Below are 19,594 nucleotides of genomic sequence, written 5' to 3' on the forward strand. Positions count from 1 at the left end.
GCTCCGCCAACTTGGGCGGCGGCGGCGCCGAGCGCGCTCGGGACGGAGACCCCGGCCGGGAGCGCCGCCGGCTCCGGCCACTCCGAAAACCCGGGCTGGATCCTGCACGCGCGCCAGCCACGGCCCTCCGAGACGTTTTGGCTTACACACTCACGGCTGCGCACACGTGCACCCGTGTCCGTGCACGGGGCGCTGCGCACGCACGGGTCCCGCACACGGGCACGGGGACCCGCGTGGCTTCGTCTACGCGCGTGCAACATTCGCTCAGGTCGCCCATCCCCAGAGGCGGGCACGGGCAGCGGGCGCGCACGGAACCCCCCGCGCACACGCGTCTGCGTACACTGCGTACACACGCGTTTGTGCACGTGTCAGCGGACAGGCGTGCACCCCCCATGCCCCGTGCACACCTGTGTGCAGGGCAAAGCGCGGCGCGGGCGCTCGCAGGACGCCAACGCGGCGAACGCCCGGCCCGGCCCCGCCGGGGCAGCGCGGGAACCAGGGTCCCGGCGCCCCCCTCCGCCCCGGCCGGGAGAGGCCGCAGGTCCCCGCGCGGGCGGGCGGAGCGGGGATGTCCCGGGCCGACACCGCCCAGCGCGGGCTCAGCACCTCCGGCAGCCCAGACACCGCCGGGCGTCCGGGCGGAGCTGAGCAGGGACCACCCTCCGGCACCGGGACCACCGCCCGGCCGGAGCGGGCCCGTCGCCCTCAGGAGACCCCGGGGCAGGGGTGAAGGGAGCTGCCGGCCTCAGCGGGCCCCGCAAGCCCTGGGCGGGCTGGGGGTCGGCGGGACCTGCCGGGAGGGGCGACTGCGATTGACAGGAAGCCCCGCGCGTCGCCCGTGCTCTGGACGGGCCGCCGTGGTCTGGCAGCGGCGCCGCGGGGCGGGATTCGGAACCGGAAAGTGCCGCGTGGGTCCCCGGCTCCCCGCGGGCGCTGCTGCGGCACGCGTGGCCGCGCAGAGGAGAGGCGGCACCGGCAGCAGCCTCGGCCGCTGGGACCACGCACCGCCCCCCCCCCCCCCCCCGAGTATCCAGAGCCCACCGCACCCCAACACCCCGGGAGGTCCCGGCCACTGCCGGGGGAGAGGGGAGACGGGCGCCCGGCACCGGGACCGGCGGGCCGCGGGGCACCGCCCCCTGGCGGCGACCGGCGGAGCCGCCTCCCCGCCGGCACCCGCGAGCGCTTGGGACCGCGCCCACGGCCCGGCGGGGCCCTTCCCCACCCCGCGGGGCCTTTCCCCAGCGCAGCGGGCGCGGTGGGGACATCCCTCTCTTCACATCACGCCACCTAGAAAGAATGGGGGGAGAGCAAGATTTCAAGTGCTACCCCCTCGAGAGAGAGCTGGAGCAGGGGGCGTCCCTGGCCCCCCAGGGGGCTGGGGAGGGTGCAGGCCCGGGGGCTGCTGTGGCCTCTATCTGGAGGTGTACAGGATTCAGCAAGTGGGGGGGGCCGCGAGGCTGGGGGCTCTTCCTCCACCCAGGGACACATTCACCTTCACCCAGTTTGTGAGGCCAGAGCTGGGGCACTCCCAGGCCTGCAGTGCCCCAGGCTACCCTGCCTACCAGGGCTTCACTGCAATGGGGCAGCAAGATGGAGATGGGGAACCAGACCTTTCTCCCAAGAGCAGCTGCACCCTGTGCATCTGCCCAAAGAACCAGAAGTGCTGGGTGCAAGCTGTGTCCCTAAAGTAATCTTGCCCCAGGGGGCATGCTCTGCAACCTCTTCCTTCCCCTTAAGCTAGCCCTCCCATCCTTGCAGGTGATCCCATTCAGCCACTTAAGAAGATGAGGCCTCTCATTTCCACCTGGAAATCCTCCAGCCTCCCCATCCTGCAAGCCGCTGAGATGTCCAGCAAGCCTCCTGGGGCTGCTCTGATGGGTCCCCCAGGTGCATCTTTCTTCAGCCACAATGTCTATGGCTCAAAAAGCCTTCTCCCATCCCAAAAGCTCCCCTGGCTGCTTGCCCCATGGCTCATAGCCTTACTGCTGTCCCAGGAGTTCTCCCAGACATGTCCCAGTGTGGCACCAGTGCCTGCAGTTCAACCTCCTACTCACCACTCAGAAGTTTCTTCACTGCATCAACTGTTCCTGGGCTACTGGTGGTGGAGGGCGTGAGGATAACATACACTGCAGGGCCTGAGACCATCTCAAGAGTCTTGACAGTGATTGTCAGTTGCATACAGGCTGGTGCCCCATAGCTGCCACCTCAGCTGTACATCCCCATGGGGACAAAGTCAAATCCCATGTTGTGTTTGTGTCACTGCACAGAAGGCAAGCAGAGAGCTGGGGCTGTAGTGGCTCAGGACTGCAGAGCATTCTGCTCCCTTCCCCAAATGGGTCCTATGTCCCAAACAGTCTGCACAGCCAGCCCCCTTTCTCTGAAACAGCCTAGCCTCATCCAGCTCACAGGGCCTGCAGGTAGCCAGGTCCTGTCACATATGAAGGGAAAGCAGAGAAATGGTGGTACCTGCACCAAGGGAGGCAGGAGACAATGTGGGTGTCTGAGCGAGAGCAGGAAATGGGGCCTGGGAATTCCAGGGATGGGGGGGGGGGGGGGGGGGGGAGTTAGAAGAAAATTAATTTCTCACCTGGCAGCGCTGCTTTTCCTTGTTCGCTTTTACAATGAAGGTCAGTTCCCCCCTGTGCCACAGTGACTAAATGTAGGGGAAGAGCCGTGGGTGCAAGCAGCTATTTCAGGGAAAGTGGCCTTTGCCCACCTGTCCCTAGGCAGAACGTGACAGCATGTGTCAATGCCAGCAGGGCACAGTGGGGAGGCAGGATGACCTCCCCAAGACCTGCCTAGGCCTGCGGACCCTGCTCCTTCCTGAAGCTGTGCCCCCCACCCCATCTCTCCTAGACCTCACTCCCTGACTGCTGGGAAAGTGAGTCTGAAGCTATGAACTCCCTGCCTGGACAGCCCACACTGGAGCCGACAGGGCCGCAGGACAACCAGAACTGGGGTGGGGCTGGACCAGGATTGGGGCTTGGCAAAGGACTCTTCCCAGGGTCAGGAGGAAAGCCTGCTAGGAGGGGGCATATGCCACCCCTTGTGTGTGCACAGCTCCCCAGGTGACCCCAGACACACTTTTCATGGGGGCATGCCTCAGTGCTCAGCTGCTCCCAGCTCCTATTGGCTCCATCGTGCTCTCTGGGATGATGCTGCCCATGTCTAGTGCGAGCCTCAAAGGTGATGGGAGCTGTGCCACACATCCAGCCTGACCTCAGAGCCTCTTAGCAGGATTACCCCCGCTGTGGGCACTCTGCCTTCCTCAGCATTAGCCTGTCCTCCCAGTGCCCCTGCATGTCATCACGCACCACAGATGTCCAGTGCACCACAGGAATAGCTTTATGGCATGACCCATGCCACAGCTCTGGGAAACGCCCTCTCCACTGACTGCATGGGACCCCTGGAGCAGAGAGACGGTGCGGGGATTACAGTAGGAGAGAGATTTCAGGAGACACCTCAGCTCCCAGCCACGGTCTGCAAAAGACTGCTCCCTGCCTCAGTTTCCCTCCCCACGGTCCTAGCCTGAGATCAGTTCCTTTCCCTGCCCGCCACCCCAACAAAGCGAGAGGTCAGGTGGGGTGTCTCTGCCCCCCCCAGGGAGGCCCCAGCACACAGGGGAGGTGTCAATACCTGCACAGGTCCCCCCTTCCTCTGGCATGAAGGGAGAACAGATAGCTGTGTCCCAGGGTGCCCCCAGACTGCTGCAGTAGATTGTGTCCCACAGCATCAGCCCCAAGGCAGGGCCAAGGTGGTGGGTGCAGGTGAGAGGGGTTGCCTGCATGCCCGTTTTGTAATAGGCATAAGCAGCTCAGCAGATTTACTCCTGAGCTGAGCATGACCCTGGCTAAGCTGCCAGGAAAGGCCCGCCCAGGCAGTGGGCACTGTTCGGGGCCAGCCTGGCCACCCACACCACCACGGCCCAGCCAGACCTCCCTCCTGGGGTCTGGGGACTTGCCCCAAGACCATCCACCTCCTCCCAAGGGGCTAACCGCATGGCCAGACAGGCCCAAGTCCGTTTTGCCACCAGCTTTGAGCCCCCTGGGTGGAAACAAAACTTGGGCAGCTCCCCTTGCAGTGGCTCTCAACTGCCAGACCCCAACCCTGCCGCATCCCCCACCCCATGGTTAATCTTGGTCTCCTGTTTAGGAAAGTTAAAGCGGCTCAGAGCAGGGCCAGATGATCACCCAGATTAAAGACTTAATGGTACCACCACAGCCAGCTCAGCATCTCAGCTCTGGGCTGGTGGGTCAGCGTGTCAGTGTGTCAGTGAGTCAGCACATCACGCACACGCATGTGGACAACCTCCCCCACACACACATGGAAACACACATTCACTGTGACAGGGAAGACACTGTGTTGCTGGCAAAGGAAAACATATCTGGCATCTCTGTGGGATGCCTCCCGGGCTGCCCCCACCCCAGTTGCACCGGCTAGAGCAAGAATGCCAATACAGGGAGGGAGCAGAGAGACTATAAAGACACTGCAGGCATCCCCATGCGCTTACCTGAAATCCACACCTGCAACTCTTGGCATGTGTATGGCAGCACACGCTCCTGGGGGCACAGACACCGACAAGGTGCCCTTGTTGCGTCAGCAACGCACATGATGGGGCTGTGGGAGTGCCCAGAAGGCTGAGGCATCATGCAGGTGCAGTTGTCTTTTTCCCACAGATGGAGATATTTTGGGGAGTGTGGGTGATGGCCCTGCTGCCCGGCAGACTCGGGGGATGCCTGCTGCAGCTGGCTGATGAAAGCTGCCCTTTGTCCGCTTACAGGGTGCAGCGCAGGGCCAAGCTGGGAAAGCAAGTGGGTTTGTACCCAGATAAAACAGACCCAAACTGAGCTTTGAGCAAGCACTTGCACAACAAGGACCCGAGCCAGCCATGTGGGATCTCAGAGGGATGAGCAGGGGGCACCGTTCCCCACTCCAGAAGCATCCCACCCCAAATTATGCAGGAGACTCCCCATCACCCACCAGCTTGGGCACTGCCAGACTCTACAACTGGCTGCTATAGGGTCGAGCCTGGTGTCACTGCGTTTAGGGGAGCATGTGAGAGGGGATTGGGAAGGTCAGTAAGACATGATTAGGGTACAATCTCTGTTGTTTGCAGCGGGGGCACAGGATTTGGGAGCGGGCTGTGGCTTGTCATTTGAGGTCACCCCCCTGGGGCCAGAGTCTTCAGAGCTGTGGTATTCTGAGCTCCATTCAGGACTGATCCATGTGGAGAACAGCATCTTCAGGTTGGGCTATGCCCCCTAGCAGTACCTGCCCTGCTGGGAAACAGCTTCTTTGATGCTCACGTTACAGGCCACCACTCTCCAGCCCCCAGTAAGGTGGTACCCAGTTCCCAGCCCCTGCCCTATCCCTGGGTCCCCCATCCACAGGGAAGAGCCCCTTGCATCGCCCTGCTTACACAGGGTGTCAGTGTGCAATACCCATGGCAGCCAGGGAGCCCCAGAAGCACCACACCTCCCAGCACAACAGCGCTGCCCACAGACACTAAAGGCTCGATGCTCCTGTGCCACTCCAGCACCCAGCATCCTCCCAGCCAGAGCCTGAGGGCCCCAGGCCAGGAGTAGGACCTTCCAGCCAAGCAGGATCATTTCCCCCACCCCCATTCATGCAGGTGGTGCCAGGAGAAATCAGTCAGAGCCCCAATGTTGCATTTCCACCCATTTATTGGGGAAGCCGCACCAAAGTATTAAAATAAATTAAACGGCACAGGCCGTGTGGTGCATTGCATACATGAGTATCAGGAAGGCAAAAGCAGAGAGGTGGGTAGACAGGATGGAGCACCAGGGAGTCCCAACAGCTGCAGAAACCTCTACTGTAAAAGTAATAATAGCTGCAAAACTAGAGGCACAAAAAAAATCTGTACCTTTAGTATGGTCTTAAAGGCAAAGTCTGAGTCCAACCTCCTTGTAAGGAGGCACAGGGCTGGAAGAGACCTGACTGGTGGGGTGGGCAGCAGGAAAGAAAAGCACAAAACCCAGGGAAATGAAAGGGGAAATGCTCAGGACCTGGCCAGGAAGCAAGGCCATGCTTCACAGCTCCATGCCCTCCTGGGAGCAGAGGACTGCATCCAGTCATTGCGGTTTTGAGTTCTTGACAAAGTCATACCCTTCATCCTCATCTTCCAGGCCTCTTATTTGTGCCTCAGTCCACCTGCCCCAACAATAGGCCCAAACTTGATGCTGGAAGATTTGCTGCCGTAGGGGAGAAAAGTAGGACTGCCTCTTGTCCTCCAGTTTCCCACTTGGAGGAAACAGACCAATATCCCACTCCGCTCTCAAGGAGGCTGAATTCCAAACTGTCACCAGACACTCTGAGTGCGACCAAAGCAGGGCCGCCTCACCCCACGCACAGAGGGGAACACAACCACTGGAAATGTGGTATCAGCTTGGCACCAGAGGAATGATGCCAGTCAGGGCAGGGATGCCCAGTCACCAACCACCCACAGCTCAGACTCAGGCAGTCTGATGTGGCCTTGGCTCTGTCTGACATCTCCAGAGACCCCTGCCCCAGTCGCTCTCTGGAGACAAGCCCTGTTCCCTCTGATGAGACCCTCTCCCTCCCTACCAACTTTTCAAAAGGGGTCCACTGCACCACGGTCTGATTCCAGCTCAAGGGAGCTCTCCAGCTTTCCCCTCCACCCACCCCCCCCTCCACCGCCACCCCACCCCTCCCACCCCCCCACCCCCCCCAAGAGAGACAGTCCTGGAGAAGGTGGGTACCCAGCACAGCTCCCCCAACCCTAGCTACAGCCACAGGCATCAACAATCATGTCAGGGATGTCAGTCTTGACAATGTTGCTATTGCGATCGAAGTAGAGGACAGAGAGTGGCCGGCGTCGTGTGGGCACACAGCAGGAGTGCCCTGATGCCTGGATGTTGTTAGCTTTGACAAGGTTGAAGACAGCTGTGTGGAAAGAAGAGGCCATGCCAGGGCTGCCTGCCACATGTAGAGGGCACTGGCCCACACAGTAGTTTATCTGGTAGCCCTCAGGCTTAATGATCCAGTCGTTCCAACCAATGTCACGGAAATCCACGTAGTAGTCCTTGCGGCAGCAAAGGTTGGAGTTCTGGCTGCAGCGGAGGCTGCGCTTGGCCACATGGTGTCCCGGCTCCCGCACCTTTGCCTTGGCCACCAAGAAGGGCTGGTGGGACCAGCTGGCATTGACTACTGCCGTGATACCAGCCCCGTCCCTGTGGCTTTCCAGTTCCAGCCGCAGGGTCCTGTGCTCTCCCTCAAAGAAGCTCTGCAGGCCAGGCATGAGGGTGAAGGCGCGCCAGCCGCTGCCCTTAGCACTCAGTCGCCTCTCACTCAGCAACGTGCGATTGCCCCCCACCAAATCACCGTCCCCACCGGCAAGGAAGATTCTCAGGGTGAGGCTGGCTACCAGGTCTCGGGGAACTCGAAGGTAGAGCCAAAGCTGAGCCTGCAGGATGTGAACGTCCTGGTCTTGTGTACGGCTGAACTGGAACTGCAGCCCCAACCCAGAGGGAGACGTGGTCTCTGAGGGGAGAAATGGAGGAGGAGGTGAATGCTGCAGGGTGTTAGGGAAGGTGAGGTTGCTCATCAAGGCCAATCTCTTTCAACACATTCCCAGGAAAGACCTACAATCTTCCCTCCCTTTCCAGGGCCCTCAGTCTGTCCCTCTCTCCTCCTTGGGAACGCTACCTGGAGGCGGGCAGTGTTGGAATGGGCGACTGTCCCACACTGCCCAGCAGAATGGGCACAGAAGGGGGCAGGGGACACCTGCTCTCCTCTGGCCCTTCTGACCCTTCCCCTTTGCTGCACAGCACAAGGCTGGAGAGTTTCCAGTGCCCCCCCCAAGGCAGTCCTTGCAGCTCCCACGTCCAACTGTGGGGAGTCCCAGGCACCAGGATGCCTTCAGGAAGGGGACTGGCATTGCAGCACTTCAGGCACAGGGTCCCAGCTGGCCAACGCAGGAGCAAGAGAGGGGCCATCTCTCCTTCTCACAGACTGAGCCTTCCTGCTGGGAGGTCACCAGTGCACAGCAGGTGCATTAACTAATGATTTAATCACAGCCTGCATGGGGCTTCAAGCACCCTCACTGCGCTGTGAGGAGGCAGATGGCCAGGACTCCGGCCCCAGCAGGGCAGCAGCACCCCGAGGTTGAGGGACTGCACATCCTCGTGGTCCCTGCTGGCCCAGGGCTGGGAGACCCTGCTCCAGGGGCCGGCCCGGCGCGGGCTCACCAGGGTCTCCCGCGTTCTGGCGCCGGGAGCAGCCCGGCCCACCCGAGCGCCGTCGGGGGCCCCGGCCCACGGGGGCCGCGTGGGCGACCACGGCGGCCGCGCACACCCACCTGGCTCCGCGAAGCTGATGATCTCGTATCCCTGCTCCTCGTCGTCGGGGCCCCGGCGAGCGCCGCCCGCCTGCAGCCGCCGCAGGGCGCGGGCCACGGCAGCGCGGGGCACGGCGTGGGGGAGCCTCGGCCGCTCGCGGAGCCGCAGCTTCTCCAGCAGCTGCCGCTTGGCCGCCTCCTCCAGCAGCCGCCGCTCCGCGCCCGCCGCGCACGACGGGCAGCGCGGCTCCGCCGCCGCGCACAGCACCGCCGCCAGCAGCAGCCACGGGCCCGCGCCTCGCGCCGCCATCGGCACCGACGGGACGGACCGGGCCAGCACCGGGAGTGGCGCGGCGCCGCGCGCCCGCTTTGGGCACCTGCGGCCGGGGGCGGGCCCGGCGCCCCCCCGCCATTGGCCGGCTCACCTGCCTGTCCCGTCCCGTCGGGCGGTGGCCGGGGCGGGGGATTATCAGGATTAGCCCCCCCCCCCCCCCCCCCCCCCCCCGCGGCGGGGGCGGGTGGTGCCCCGCTGTCCCGGGGAAGGGGCTCCGCGAGCAGCGGGGCTACCGTCCCCCTAGCTCCGCGCGAGGGCGTCGGGTCCCCAAGGCAGGGGGGTACCCCGGCCAGCCACGGGCCTCGAGGGGGGCCGAGCACCTGCCTCCGGCCCCGGCCTGGCCCGCGCTGCGCCCGTGGAGGGCTCCGCAGGGGCTCGACACGAGTGGGGGGGTCACATGGGAGGCTGTGCATGGGGGGCTTCTCACGGGTGTGCACAACTAGTACGTGCAGAGGTGTGTGCCCGAGGGGCTTCGCACACTCGTGTGTTGGCAGCTCACCCTGGCACCTGCCCGGGGGGCGCAGAGGGACCCGGCCAGGCACCCCCGCGAGGGGCACTGAGTGCCGAGCTCCTCTGCCTGGTCCAAAACCTTCAGGAAGTGAGGGCTGGGACAAATCCTGGCCAGGTGGAGGAGCACCGGTCCTGGAGCAGCGGAACAGATGGATCCTGGCCTCACCTGCCTGCCCACGGAGCCTAGGGACCTGCCCTGTACCCACCCCCGGGCACCCCTTAGCCATCCTAGCAGGGCCAGTCTCTTTTATTGCTGACAGCAGGACCCAGCAGGGATCGGGGACAGTTTCCAGGATAACCCTTGCAGCTCCCTGGGGACTGTTTACATCTCCAGGCCTTTGTCACTCCTACCATGTGATGAGTTTGGGGGTCTGAGCCTATCCTTTGGACTGCCTGGTTCAGCCTCACCCCAGGACAGAGCTGGGCAGGGGCAGCGAAGGCGTATACTAATGCCCCCTCCTCCACACTAATTAAAATGGATGTTTGTATGTACTGAGGGCTCGTAAGGTGGCAGCCAGTGTCACATCAATCTGAAGATGTTCTTCAGATTCTTAGCCCCAGAAGCTGTGCTTAGAGCAGGGTGCACAGCCTGAGCCAGCGCAGGGTCCTGTAGAAGTCTCCCGACAGCTGTGCAAGGTGCTGCTGTTGCAGGAGCGGGAGAGCCTGGGGCTCTTGTGCCAGATCAGGGAACCTAGAGAGTGCAGTGGGAACCTGAAGCTTAGCCATCCCTTCAGGCATGTCCTGTGCCCACCGTGCCATGCAGCACTGACTCCAAGGTCTTGACCACACAGAGCCCCTGCCTCTGGCCAAGCACAGAGGTGACGTGTAAACAGAGTGGGCTGTCTGGGAAAAAGCACCCACCGGAGATGATGCAACCATAGTGCAAGGGGCAAAGTTCTCAGCTGGCTGGGCCTGCTGGCAGCTCCCAGAATAGCCCAGGAATGTCAACAGGGAGGAAAGAGTGGGCATAGCCTGGCCCGGGAGCACGGCTCCCACGGGGCCTGTGAGCCCCAGCTGCAGGCAGCGGACAGGTAGCACTGCCTGGGCACCAGCAGCACCAAGCAGATGGCACTTTCCTCCAGGGCCAGGTGCACTGTGCATGCTCATGCATGCTGACGGTGCACATGCGCTCACTTGCACAGATGCTCAGTGATACACATCTGCATGGTCCCTTGCAAACACATATTCAGTCCTCCATCCCAGATATTTGGATACATGCTCCATTTGTGGACATGCTCACATGTGCACTGCATGCCCATTTCCCTGACTTTTATTCCATGCTCCCACACTGGAAGTGGAACGTTTCCTTTCTGGCTCTCAGGGCAGGTTAAATTCCCCACAGGGTAGAGCTGCTCCTGCCTTCAACCCATGGAGGGAACCAGGTCCCTCCACCTGACAGTCTCCCCACATGCAGCAAGCTGGAAGGAGTCCCAGGCTGCATCACTGAGTGGCACTGGCCCAGGTGCCAGGTCAGGGGGATTGTCAAAACATCTGTGTTGCCACCACCTCCCAGCAGCCACACCACAGCTTCACACATGCAGGAAAGGGAAACTGAGGCATGATGCCGTGCTGAATTCCCCCTTCCCCGACAGATCCACGGAGCCAGGATCAGGGCTGTGGCACAGCATGAAACAGGAGGCAAAGAGCTGTGGCAAAAAGGGCAAATTACTCTCTAACCCACCATCCTTTCCAGGCTGGGCAGAAGGGTCTTCCCCAAAGGGATTAATCCCTTTGAACCTGCCAGGATCCCTCTACACCAGCCAGTACCCCACAGCTCCTGCCATGAACCCCCATTTCACCTCCAGCTTAGTGAGAGCATCCGACCTGCCTGCCCCTTCGCACCGCAGCTGCATGCCCCCCCCGCGCACTCTGGCCCACCAGATCTAGGCCAGGGGTCAGCGTGGAGCCGTGAGTGGTTCTTGCACCCATTGCATAAGTGTGTTGTTGATTAAGCAGTTCCCAGAAAGCAAAGCCCAGGGACCGGCCTGACCAAAATACCACCCCCAGGTCCCCCCAGGCCCAGCACTTGCTGCACACATGGCTTCTGGGCCTCTGACCTCGTGTCCGATGGGGCAAGCGTGGCACCTGGCGACCTGACCTAGAGGTGTCAATGGACTGGGTTAAGCAGGCACCCCCCCAAGAGCTCATGCACAGCACCCGAGCACGGCTCCTGACACAACGCCGACTTCTGCGCAGCTCTGCCACCGATGCCAGCCAGGCAAGTGCCAAAGCCAGCAGCGACCCTCGCCCGGGAGTGGCATAGGCCAGGCTCCGGCACTGAGAAGCTTCGTCCCCACAGACCCCTCTTCCCTGCAGCAAGTGCTGGAGGCCGCAGGCTGGGGCAGGACCCAGGCTGGGACTCAAGAACAGTCAGCGGGGCTGGCGGCACAGCAAGCGCTGGAGCAGGCGCGGAGCCCGGGGGGCCGGCACGGAGCGGGAGGCGAGGGCAAGGGCTGGTGGAGGGCGAGAGGCGCTGGGCTGGCGGGGCCGAGCAGGCCGGGGTCCCGCCGTGGGAAGGGAACGAGGCCAGGGCTCCTGGCCAGGGAGGGAAGGTCGGCGGCCCGGCCGGGGCTCCTCACCCCGCGGCGGCGGGCCGGGCTGCCGCCCCCGGCGCCCGCCAAGGGAAGAGGGGCGAGGGGACGGCTTGTCCCAGCCCTGCGCGGCCAGCTCCGGCCCGGCCCCGCTGCCCCAGCTCCCGGCCCCGCTCCCGGCCCGGCGCTGCCCCGTCCCGCCGCGCCTCTTGTGGCCCGCGGGCGCCGCCCGGCGGCGCGGGGCGAAGCCGCTCCCGGTCCCGGGGGCTCCGCCGGGGCTGCCCAGCTCCGCCGCGGGCCCTTCGGGACGGGGCGCCCGGGGCGACGGGCGCCGGCGGCCCCGGGAGCTGCCCCGCACGGGGACCGGCACCTCGCACCAGCCGAGCCGAAGGCGCCCGGCGCGGATCGCCAGGTGCCTCCGAGCCGGGGGCTGCTGGCTGGAAACTGCCCGTGCGACCGAAAATTAAAAATTAACCCTTTTCAAGGCAACACCGGGGGCTTTCAGGAATTCCCACCCCTCCCCTGAGAGCCAGGCCCTGCCAAGGGACACCCTGGCACACTGCGCTTGGACCTTTGCTTCGGGGTCTGTTGATACTGGCAAAAGCTCCTTCAGGAGCCACCGGCAGCAGCGGCACATCCCTGTCCCCTCCCAGAGCAGAGGCCTACGGGACAGCACCTCGTGGAGCCCTGTGTTCCCCTCTGTGCCAGATCTGGCACGGCCCAAGGGCACAGCCCAAGTGCTGGGTCGATGCTGTCTGCACAGCATCTCCCGCACTGGGCCGGGGTGTGGGCTGTGGGGCGGGCCAGGGTGGCAGTATCCCATGGCAGCTTGGCGTGCCTGCCTGAGATACCCCCTCCAGAACCCCCTGAGTGAACAGGGGACCCCAGTAGAAGTGCGGTGTCACAGCAGGGGGAGACGGGACACTGTAATGTGAACACAGTTCTCGTCCCCTCTCTCCTCCTGCCAGCGAAGGAGCAGTGGATGCCCAGTGGGAAGTTGCACCCCATTGCTCTCAGGTTTTCTCTTCTGCTCCCTGAAGACTCTCACTTGGTACTCTGCCTTCATGCTTACACCAAGATTACTTTCGCTGACAATGGAGAAGCCTTGCAAAATAAGACAGGGCTGTGGTGAAGCCCAGATAGTCACTTTTCCATGTGCAGTTTGTGAGGGCTATAAATACACAGCTCCTGCCTGGGCCACCAGCTATGGGTGTGTGCTTGGGGCCCCTGCCTGCCAGGGGCCCCTGCCCTGTGCCAGCCCTGCGGCAGGCAGGGAGGGGACTGTGCCTGGCTCCAGGAGATCACCCTTCCTCATCTGCACCCTCCTCACCCTGCAGTGTTCCCCAGATGGGAGTGCTGCTGTGGGATTCCTGAACCTTGGCCACCCTAGCCTCATGCTGCTAGTGGGGAAGGTGCTGTAGACTGCACCCAGGCATCCTGTTTCCTGTGGGAGTGGGACAAGCCGTGTGCGTGGAAAGGAGGGCCTGTGTTACAGGACCCTGGACCCTGCTCATCTGGGGAACCTCTGACCTGAAGGCACTGGAGAAGGCAGGTTTTCAGGCGGTTGGCAAACCCCCAGGACAACGTGTTCTGCACTAATCCCCATCTGCCAGGGACAGGGAGGGGCCTCAGAAACTGGGACCCCTCTCAGGGGAGCTGCTGCTAACCCAGGCACCCCGAATCAGCAGGACCTTCATGTCCATTGGGATACGGCTGCCCTGGGGGGCTTGGGCCGGCTGTACCACAGCCCAGATGACAGAAGTCAGTGTGGTGACAACTCTCAGGTCTGGGGAGGTCTGGACCGGGAGATGCCCCCCATTGCTATGCCTGAGGGCAGTGGGCAGTGTCCGTGCAGGGCTGGCAGGCAGAGCCTGCTCTGTGTCCTGTGGTGCCCAGAGAGCACACGTGCAGCCCAGCAAAGGGCAGAGCCTGGGATGGGGGAGCAGGTAGTGAGAGGGGGCTGTTTCAGGCAAGGCACCTGTGCCCTGCAGGGGCTGTGCAGCAGCAAGAGGCAGACAGCCCTGCTCTGCTCTGAGCCCCGTGGGGAGCGGGGAAAGCGCCTGGCAGAAGTGCTGCAGGGCCAAGAAGGGGAACTGGGGGCATCCCAGCCCTGCTCGTGGGCTTGTGGCACCTCAAGTCTCAGACTTGTGCTGCCCTGAGCTGAGGCATCTGGAGGGCTACAGGGCCCAGCCAACAGCTCCCCTGCCCCTTTACTCAGCCCCTTTCTGCCCATGCCTGCTGCAGCCTAGAGAGCTCAGCACGGGCCCCAGGAAAGCTGTTTGTTCAATAAATACAGACAGTGAAAAGAGGCGTTGGACAAAGAAGGGTAAAAAAACAGAAAAAAACAAACACCAAACTCTCTTTGGGTTTGCGCAAGCGGCCTTGGGTCCCAGACGGTATTGATCCCCAAGTCTTCCACCCTGCCTGTGCAGCAGCTGGGTCAGCGGGAACCCTTCAGTCCTGCAGGCACCAGGGCCTGGAAGCCTGGATCTCAGCACCATGGCTGCTGCGACCTGATGGGGAGATGCGGGTCCTCACTCCAGCAGGGCTCAGTAGGAGCGCCTGCGTCAGGACGCATGCAACGTGGGCAGACACTGTTTCCTGCTAGTGCTTGTTCCATCCCTGCTCCAGCCGTCACAGGTTCTCTGGGGCAATGTGCATCCTGGTCCCCACCCCAGCCAGAGCTGCTCGTGGCTCTGACCACCTCCAGCAGATGCAGAGCCACCCTTCAAGCCAGATGGGGAGAGGGTCTGACATCACCCTCCTCCCTCTGCCAGCCCTCTTCCCACCCAGTTCAGCTACGTCTCCACCCTCTGGGGTGGGGTCGTCAGTGCTTGCAGGGTGGACCATGGGACTGCAGTCATGCAGCTCCACACCAGCCAGCTGCATGCACCTCAGGGGATCACCCCAGGAGCTCCCCTCGTGAACCTCCCTCTCCCACCCCCAGCACCCTCTCCCTGCTTTCTCAGCCCTCTCACATGGGGGACACGTGGGAAGCTGTGGAGAAACCTCAACAGGAGATTACGTAATGGCGCTGATGTGTCAGAGCCGCCCTTTGCCCCCAGCTCTCACGGCACTGACATGTCCCACTTTGCCACCAGCCAGGCTGGTGAGGGGCAGAGAGGGGGGCAGCTGCTCCGGGCCGTGGGCCAGAGGCGTGCCGAGAGGTTGCTCCTCGGTGAGGGAGCTGGCGTGGGGTTGTACGCAAGGGTGCGTGTCCTGGGCACTGTAGCTTTGGCGGTCTTGCCTGGCAGTGTCTGTCCACTTTAAAAGGGAAAAGAGTTGCTCAGTTTTGTCCTGACTTTGGACAAGAATGGCCAAATACAAATGGTTTTGGTGGAATGGAAAATTTGGCCCAACCAAGGAAAGGTGCCTTCCACGGTAGGAATCACAAGCCCCCTGTGTCCAGGGGCTCCCGTATCATGTCCTGGATCTGGTTGAGACAAGTCAGGGGTTCTGCATCCCCCTGGGAAAGGCAGCCAAGGGGCAGAGAGCATGAGAGCTGTGGGACCAGCAGCACTGCAGTCTTTGGGCACAGTACGTCCTGGTGGTGGATGCCCAAACCTGCTGCCTGGGTTTTATAACCAAGTAGTTGGTTAGAAGAGGACTGTGCATGGCAGAGTGGGTCAGTTCCGTGCCAGGGCACATCCACCACCTTGCACCCTGGGAGAGGTGGAAGATGCGGGCCAATGACAGGGCACACGTGTACACATACATATGCACACACTACGGCTGGGAGTCTTTTATTGAATACCAGATAGCTGGGATGCTTGGAGAAGGAGACACTTTCCTCCCACTGGGATCAATTTCCCCTTCTTCACCCCCCTCAACCTCATGTCCAGCTGAGGTGTGGGGCCCCATGGACAGCCCTCCGCCCTCTGGCCTAGCCATTCCCCAGCATCTTTCCAGCTTCTGTCTCCCCCAGCACCCTGAGGTGGCCGCTGCTGGGACCCATTACCTGAAGAGCCCATGTTCATGTTGCAGCACAGGACTGCACCATGGCCTTGGTCTGGGACCAGCAGCAGGGTGAGCCAGGGCTGCCCTGAGCTGCCCGGGGAGTCGCGCTCTGCAGAGTCCTGCAGGTAGAAGGGTCTGGTGTCCATCAGGAGCCAGACTCAGAGGCCGTGGCTCATAGGCAGAGAGGAATCCACGGGCAGATCTGAAGGGGGAAAAGAGCCGTGTAGGAGGTGAGGAAGGAGAGGACTTGCAGATTCAGCATCACCCTTGATGCTTCAGCCTCAGGAGGAGAAAACACCTTGGCAGGGTCCTCATCTCTCAGCAGCTCGCCAGGTCTCGCGCTGCCAGAGAGGGACCGGGAGGAGGGGAGCCCTGCATAGCACGGGTCCTGCCCTCCTGCCTCCTCAGATAGCTGGTCAGGTACAGCCACAGGCATCAACAATCATGTCAGGGATGTCAGTCTTGACAATGTTGCTGTCCCGGTCATAGTAGAGCAGAGAGAGGGGACGACGCTGCGTGGGCACGCAGCAGGAGTCCATGGCTGCGTCCGGATTGTTGGCTTTGATGAGGTTGAGGACAGCCGTGTGGAAGGAGGCGGCAAGGCCCGGGATGCCGGCCATGTGCAGGGGGCACAGCCCCGCACAGTAGTTCATGTGATATCCCTCTGGCTGTATGATCCAGTCCTCCCAGCCAATCTCCTTGAAGTCCACAAAGAATTCCTGGCGGCAGCACATCCGAGAGTCCCCGCTGCAATCAATGCCACGCCGCTGGACCCGGTGGGGCAGCCTGGCCCGGGCCTGGGCTGCCACAAATGGCCAGTGGGAATCACTGTGGCTAGCCAGGAGGGGAGACCCCCAGTCCTCTGCCACCTCCAGTTCCACAGTGAGCCTCGGGCTCCCTTGGCCGAAGAGGCTCTGGACAGCTTGGCCCACATCCAGCGTGGCCCAGCCGGCCCTCTGCACCTCCAGCCGTGTCTCACTGGCCACAGTCGTGTTCAGCCCCGTTGGGTCTGGCTGCAAGAGTCTCACGGTGACAGGATGTGTCCCAGGGCCGGGGACAGCCCAGAACAGGTAGAGGGTGGCTTGCAGGATCTCTGCGCTCCCAGCCAGCTCCCGGGTGAAGCGGAAATGCAGATGAACGCTGCGGGAGGTGGAGGACCCTGTGCACGGAACTGAAAGCAGAGTCAGGAGGTGAAGGGGAGGGGCTCCCCCGGCCGAGGACCACCGAGTGAGAGCAAATGGGAGGTACATCCAAACTGGAGAGCAGAGCACAGTACACACAGGCGTCGAGGGGCCACCGCTTCCCTGCGCTGCTGCTGCTCCCCCTTCTTATGCCACTCTAAAGCAGCAGCATCTGGGCCCGGTGCTGAATGCAGCAACCCGGCTTGGTTCCGCCTCTGGCCTGATATCCCCCTTGTCAGTGAAGCTGCTGGAAGATTCTGAAGTAGGTTATCTGGCTGTGTAAACCAGCCTTAGATTTAAGGCAGTCACACTGATTTGCACCTCCAGCACTACCTGTGCTTTCCATGGCTGGAATCATCACCCGACATTGCTCCAGCATGTCCCACCCTTGCTGCTGCTGAGGCTGTGGAGCTGCCTCTACTCCTCACGAAGGAAGGGCTGACGGGGACTGTGAGAGCAGTGCTGGGCTCCTTGGCACAGCTCTGCCCATGAGGACACAACCCCCCTTCTCTGTGGTCTGGCACAGTGCAGGGGGGTGAGAGACTGGGCTCAGCCCCATGGCTCACGCCGGCTCTTCCGCTTCCAGCAGACACTCCACCAGGCCAGGAGACAACTCCCCATTGTCCCTATGTATGGGAACACAATGTACTGCAGAGGAGCGTTGTTCCCAGAGGTCTCTGAGGACACAGCAAGCCCTCACTATCCCACAGCAGCCATGCAAACCCCACAAAGGCCTGCGAGGGGAGTGTGTGCCCCCCACACCTCACGAGGCAGCAGATTGGGCTGGGCAAAGTGACAGTGCAGAAGGAAGCTCTGCAGGATGGAGCATCGATTCTGCTTCTTTCCAAAGACGACTGCACTTGCCTGGGAGAAGTGGGGAGTACAGGACCCTGTTTTTACAGTGATACTTGTCAGGACCACTAAGCACGTTTTGGGGAGTGCTCTCATCCCAGGAACACAGCTGATCTGGAGTGAAACGTGGCAGCCCACCCCTTTGGGTAGGAAGTGGAGACAGAGCTGAGTGCAGGGACCAGATGGGCTTTGGAGACCTAAGTCCCCACATGGTGAGCTGACAGGGAATCTAGGCTTTAAATCATGTTTTGAAAAACATGGCAATCTGACCCCTCCACTTCTAGCACAAGTGGGGAGGGTTCAACAGAAATGGACAACAAATTCACATGATACAGCAGTCCAACTTTGCTCCTGCGCCCACCCCCTTGCCCCAACGTGCCCCATATGTAAATGAGAGGGGCCCCAGAGCCTCAGTAGGGCCTCCCCTGCCCGTGGCAAGGGGCAGCTGGTTGGGGTAAGCTTGGGACATGGATGCAATGGTCCTGGATATAGAGCCTCTCACTGCCAGTGCATCCAGCAGCAATGGGCCCACTGGCCTGCTACACTGCCTGCAGGAGCGTGATGCCCTTGTGCAGAGCTTTTGAAATGCCTGTGCAGTGGAGGAAACCTCTCACCACCTTCCCACAGGCAAGACTTCCCTTCCTTCAGTGCTCCCCGCCTGAGGGCCCATCCCACCACGCCCACAGGATGCAGGGTCTGTACAGACCTGATTCGGCAAAGCTCAAGATCTCGTATTCCTGCAGACCCATCTCAGGACGCAGGTGTGGGGTGCTGCCGTCACGGGGAATCCCTGGGGAGACGGCCGTGTCCGTACGCTGCGCATACATCCTGCGGAGAGCGGTCAGCAGGGCCCCCCTGGGCATGGGCTGAGTGATGTTGGGCCTGTCGGGCAAGCGGAGCTTGGAGAGGATGCTCTGCTTCGCCAGCGCGATGAGCACGTCCCGCTGCGTGGTGGGGGCCAGGGCCGCCAGCCCGCAGGCTGGGCACCGCACTCCCCTGGGAGCCGCCATCCTCAGAAGGCTCAGGAGCAGGAAAGCCACCGTGGCTGTCATCTCCAGTGCCGGGAGGTGACGGCCGGGGGGTCTCAGCAAATAGCGTTCCTCCAACTGTCCGGTAAGCCGAAGTCAAACCGGGACAGCAGCGCTGCGGCTGGGAGAGCAGAGCGCGGCAGCGGGACGGCGGCGCTGGACCTCGCAGGGGCAGAGAGCGAGGAAAGGCTCGTTCTCCTGACGTGGCCACAAATATTGGCTGATCCCGGGCAAGATAAACGCCCCTGCGATCCCGCAGGAGCCTCTCCCGGGCACGGGGCAGCGGCGGCGCAGCTCGCCCCGGGTTAAGGTGGCCCCGGGCGGATGGCGCTCCCGCTCGGGGGGCTCAGCCCGGGGCTGCCCGCTCGGCAGAGGCTGCCGGGGGGCTGGGGCTGGGCCCCGGCAACCTGCTCCGGCCAAGGGAGGGCACCCCGGTCCCACTCCGCTGCCCCCCTCAGGGGCGGGCGCCCAGGAAGGCGGCAGGGGTCCCCGCGTACGGGGCGGGCCCCGGGGGGCGCCCAGGGCGCATCGTGGGGGCCCCCCATGGGGCGGAGCTGGGCCCCCTGGGAGACGGGGAATCCCCGGGGGCGGGGGCGGCCCCCGGGCAGAGCCGGCATCGCGCGTGCTGCCCGCTGGGGGGCGGGGCCACGGGCTGGCTCCGCCCCCCGGGGGGGCGGTCGCGTCTCTGCTGCCCGCGGCGCCCTCCGCTGCGCCAGGGGGCGCTGCCGCATTCCGTCCGCCTTCCGCGGCGCCGCGTCCGGCAGGTTGCTACGACAACGGGCGCGAGGCGGGCGCGGGATGGTGACGCAGCGCGCACGGGTAGTGACGCAGCGCGCACGGCGCCGGGGGAGGAGCCCGCCGCTTCTCTCCTTTTTTTTTTTTTA

At 62.8% G+C, this 19,594-nt stretch overlaps 2 protein-coding genes across 3 annotated transcripts; both read right to left on the reverse strand.

Moving 5' to 3' along the window:
* Positions 1-6,760: 6,760 nt before the first annotated feature.
* LOC141915848 (inhibin beta C chain-like) lies at positions 6,761-8,627 on the reverse strand. Its single transcript, XM_074807726.1, has 2 exons — positions 8,339-8,627; positions 6,761-7,521 (listed from the first exon to the last, which is right to left on the reverse strand). Exons 1-2 carry the CDS (start codon positions 8,625-8,627, stop codon positions 6,761-6,763), a joined length of 1,050 nt encoding a protein of 349 aa, XP_074663827.1.
* Positions 8,628-15,421: 6,794 nt separating this feature from the next.
* Positions 15,422-19,297, reverse strand: LOC141915735 (inhibin beta C chain-like). 2 transcript variants are annotated; one of them, XM_074807544.1, is made up of 2 exons: positions 18,389-19,297; positions 15,422-16,808 (listed from the first exon to the last, which is right to left on the reverse strand). In XM_074807544.1, the coding sequence occupies exons 1-2, from the start codon at positions 18,732-18,734 to the stop codon at positions 16,066-16,068; spliced, it is 1,089 nt and encodes a 362-aa protein (XP_074663645.1). In that variant the 5' UTR covers positions 18,735-19,297; the 3' UTR covers positions 15,422-16,065. The 2 variants fall into 2 exon arrangements, with proteins under 2 accessions (XP_074663645.1, XP_074663644.1); XM_074807543.1 differs by having other exon boundaries at positions 15,422-16,820.
* Positions 19,298-19,594: the final 297 nt, after the last annotated feature.

This window comes from Strix aluco, chromosome 27 (assembly GCF_031877795.1).
Source record: "Strix aluco isolate bStrAlu1 chromosome 27, bStrAlu1.hap1, whole genome shotgun sequence".
NCBI lineage: Eukaryota > Metazoa > Chordata > Aves > Strigiformes > Strigidae > Strix > Strix aluco.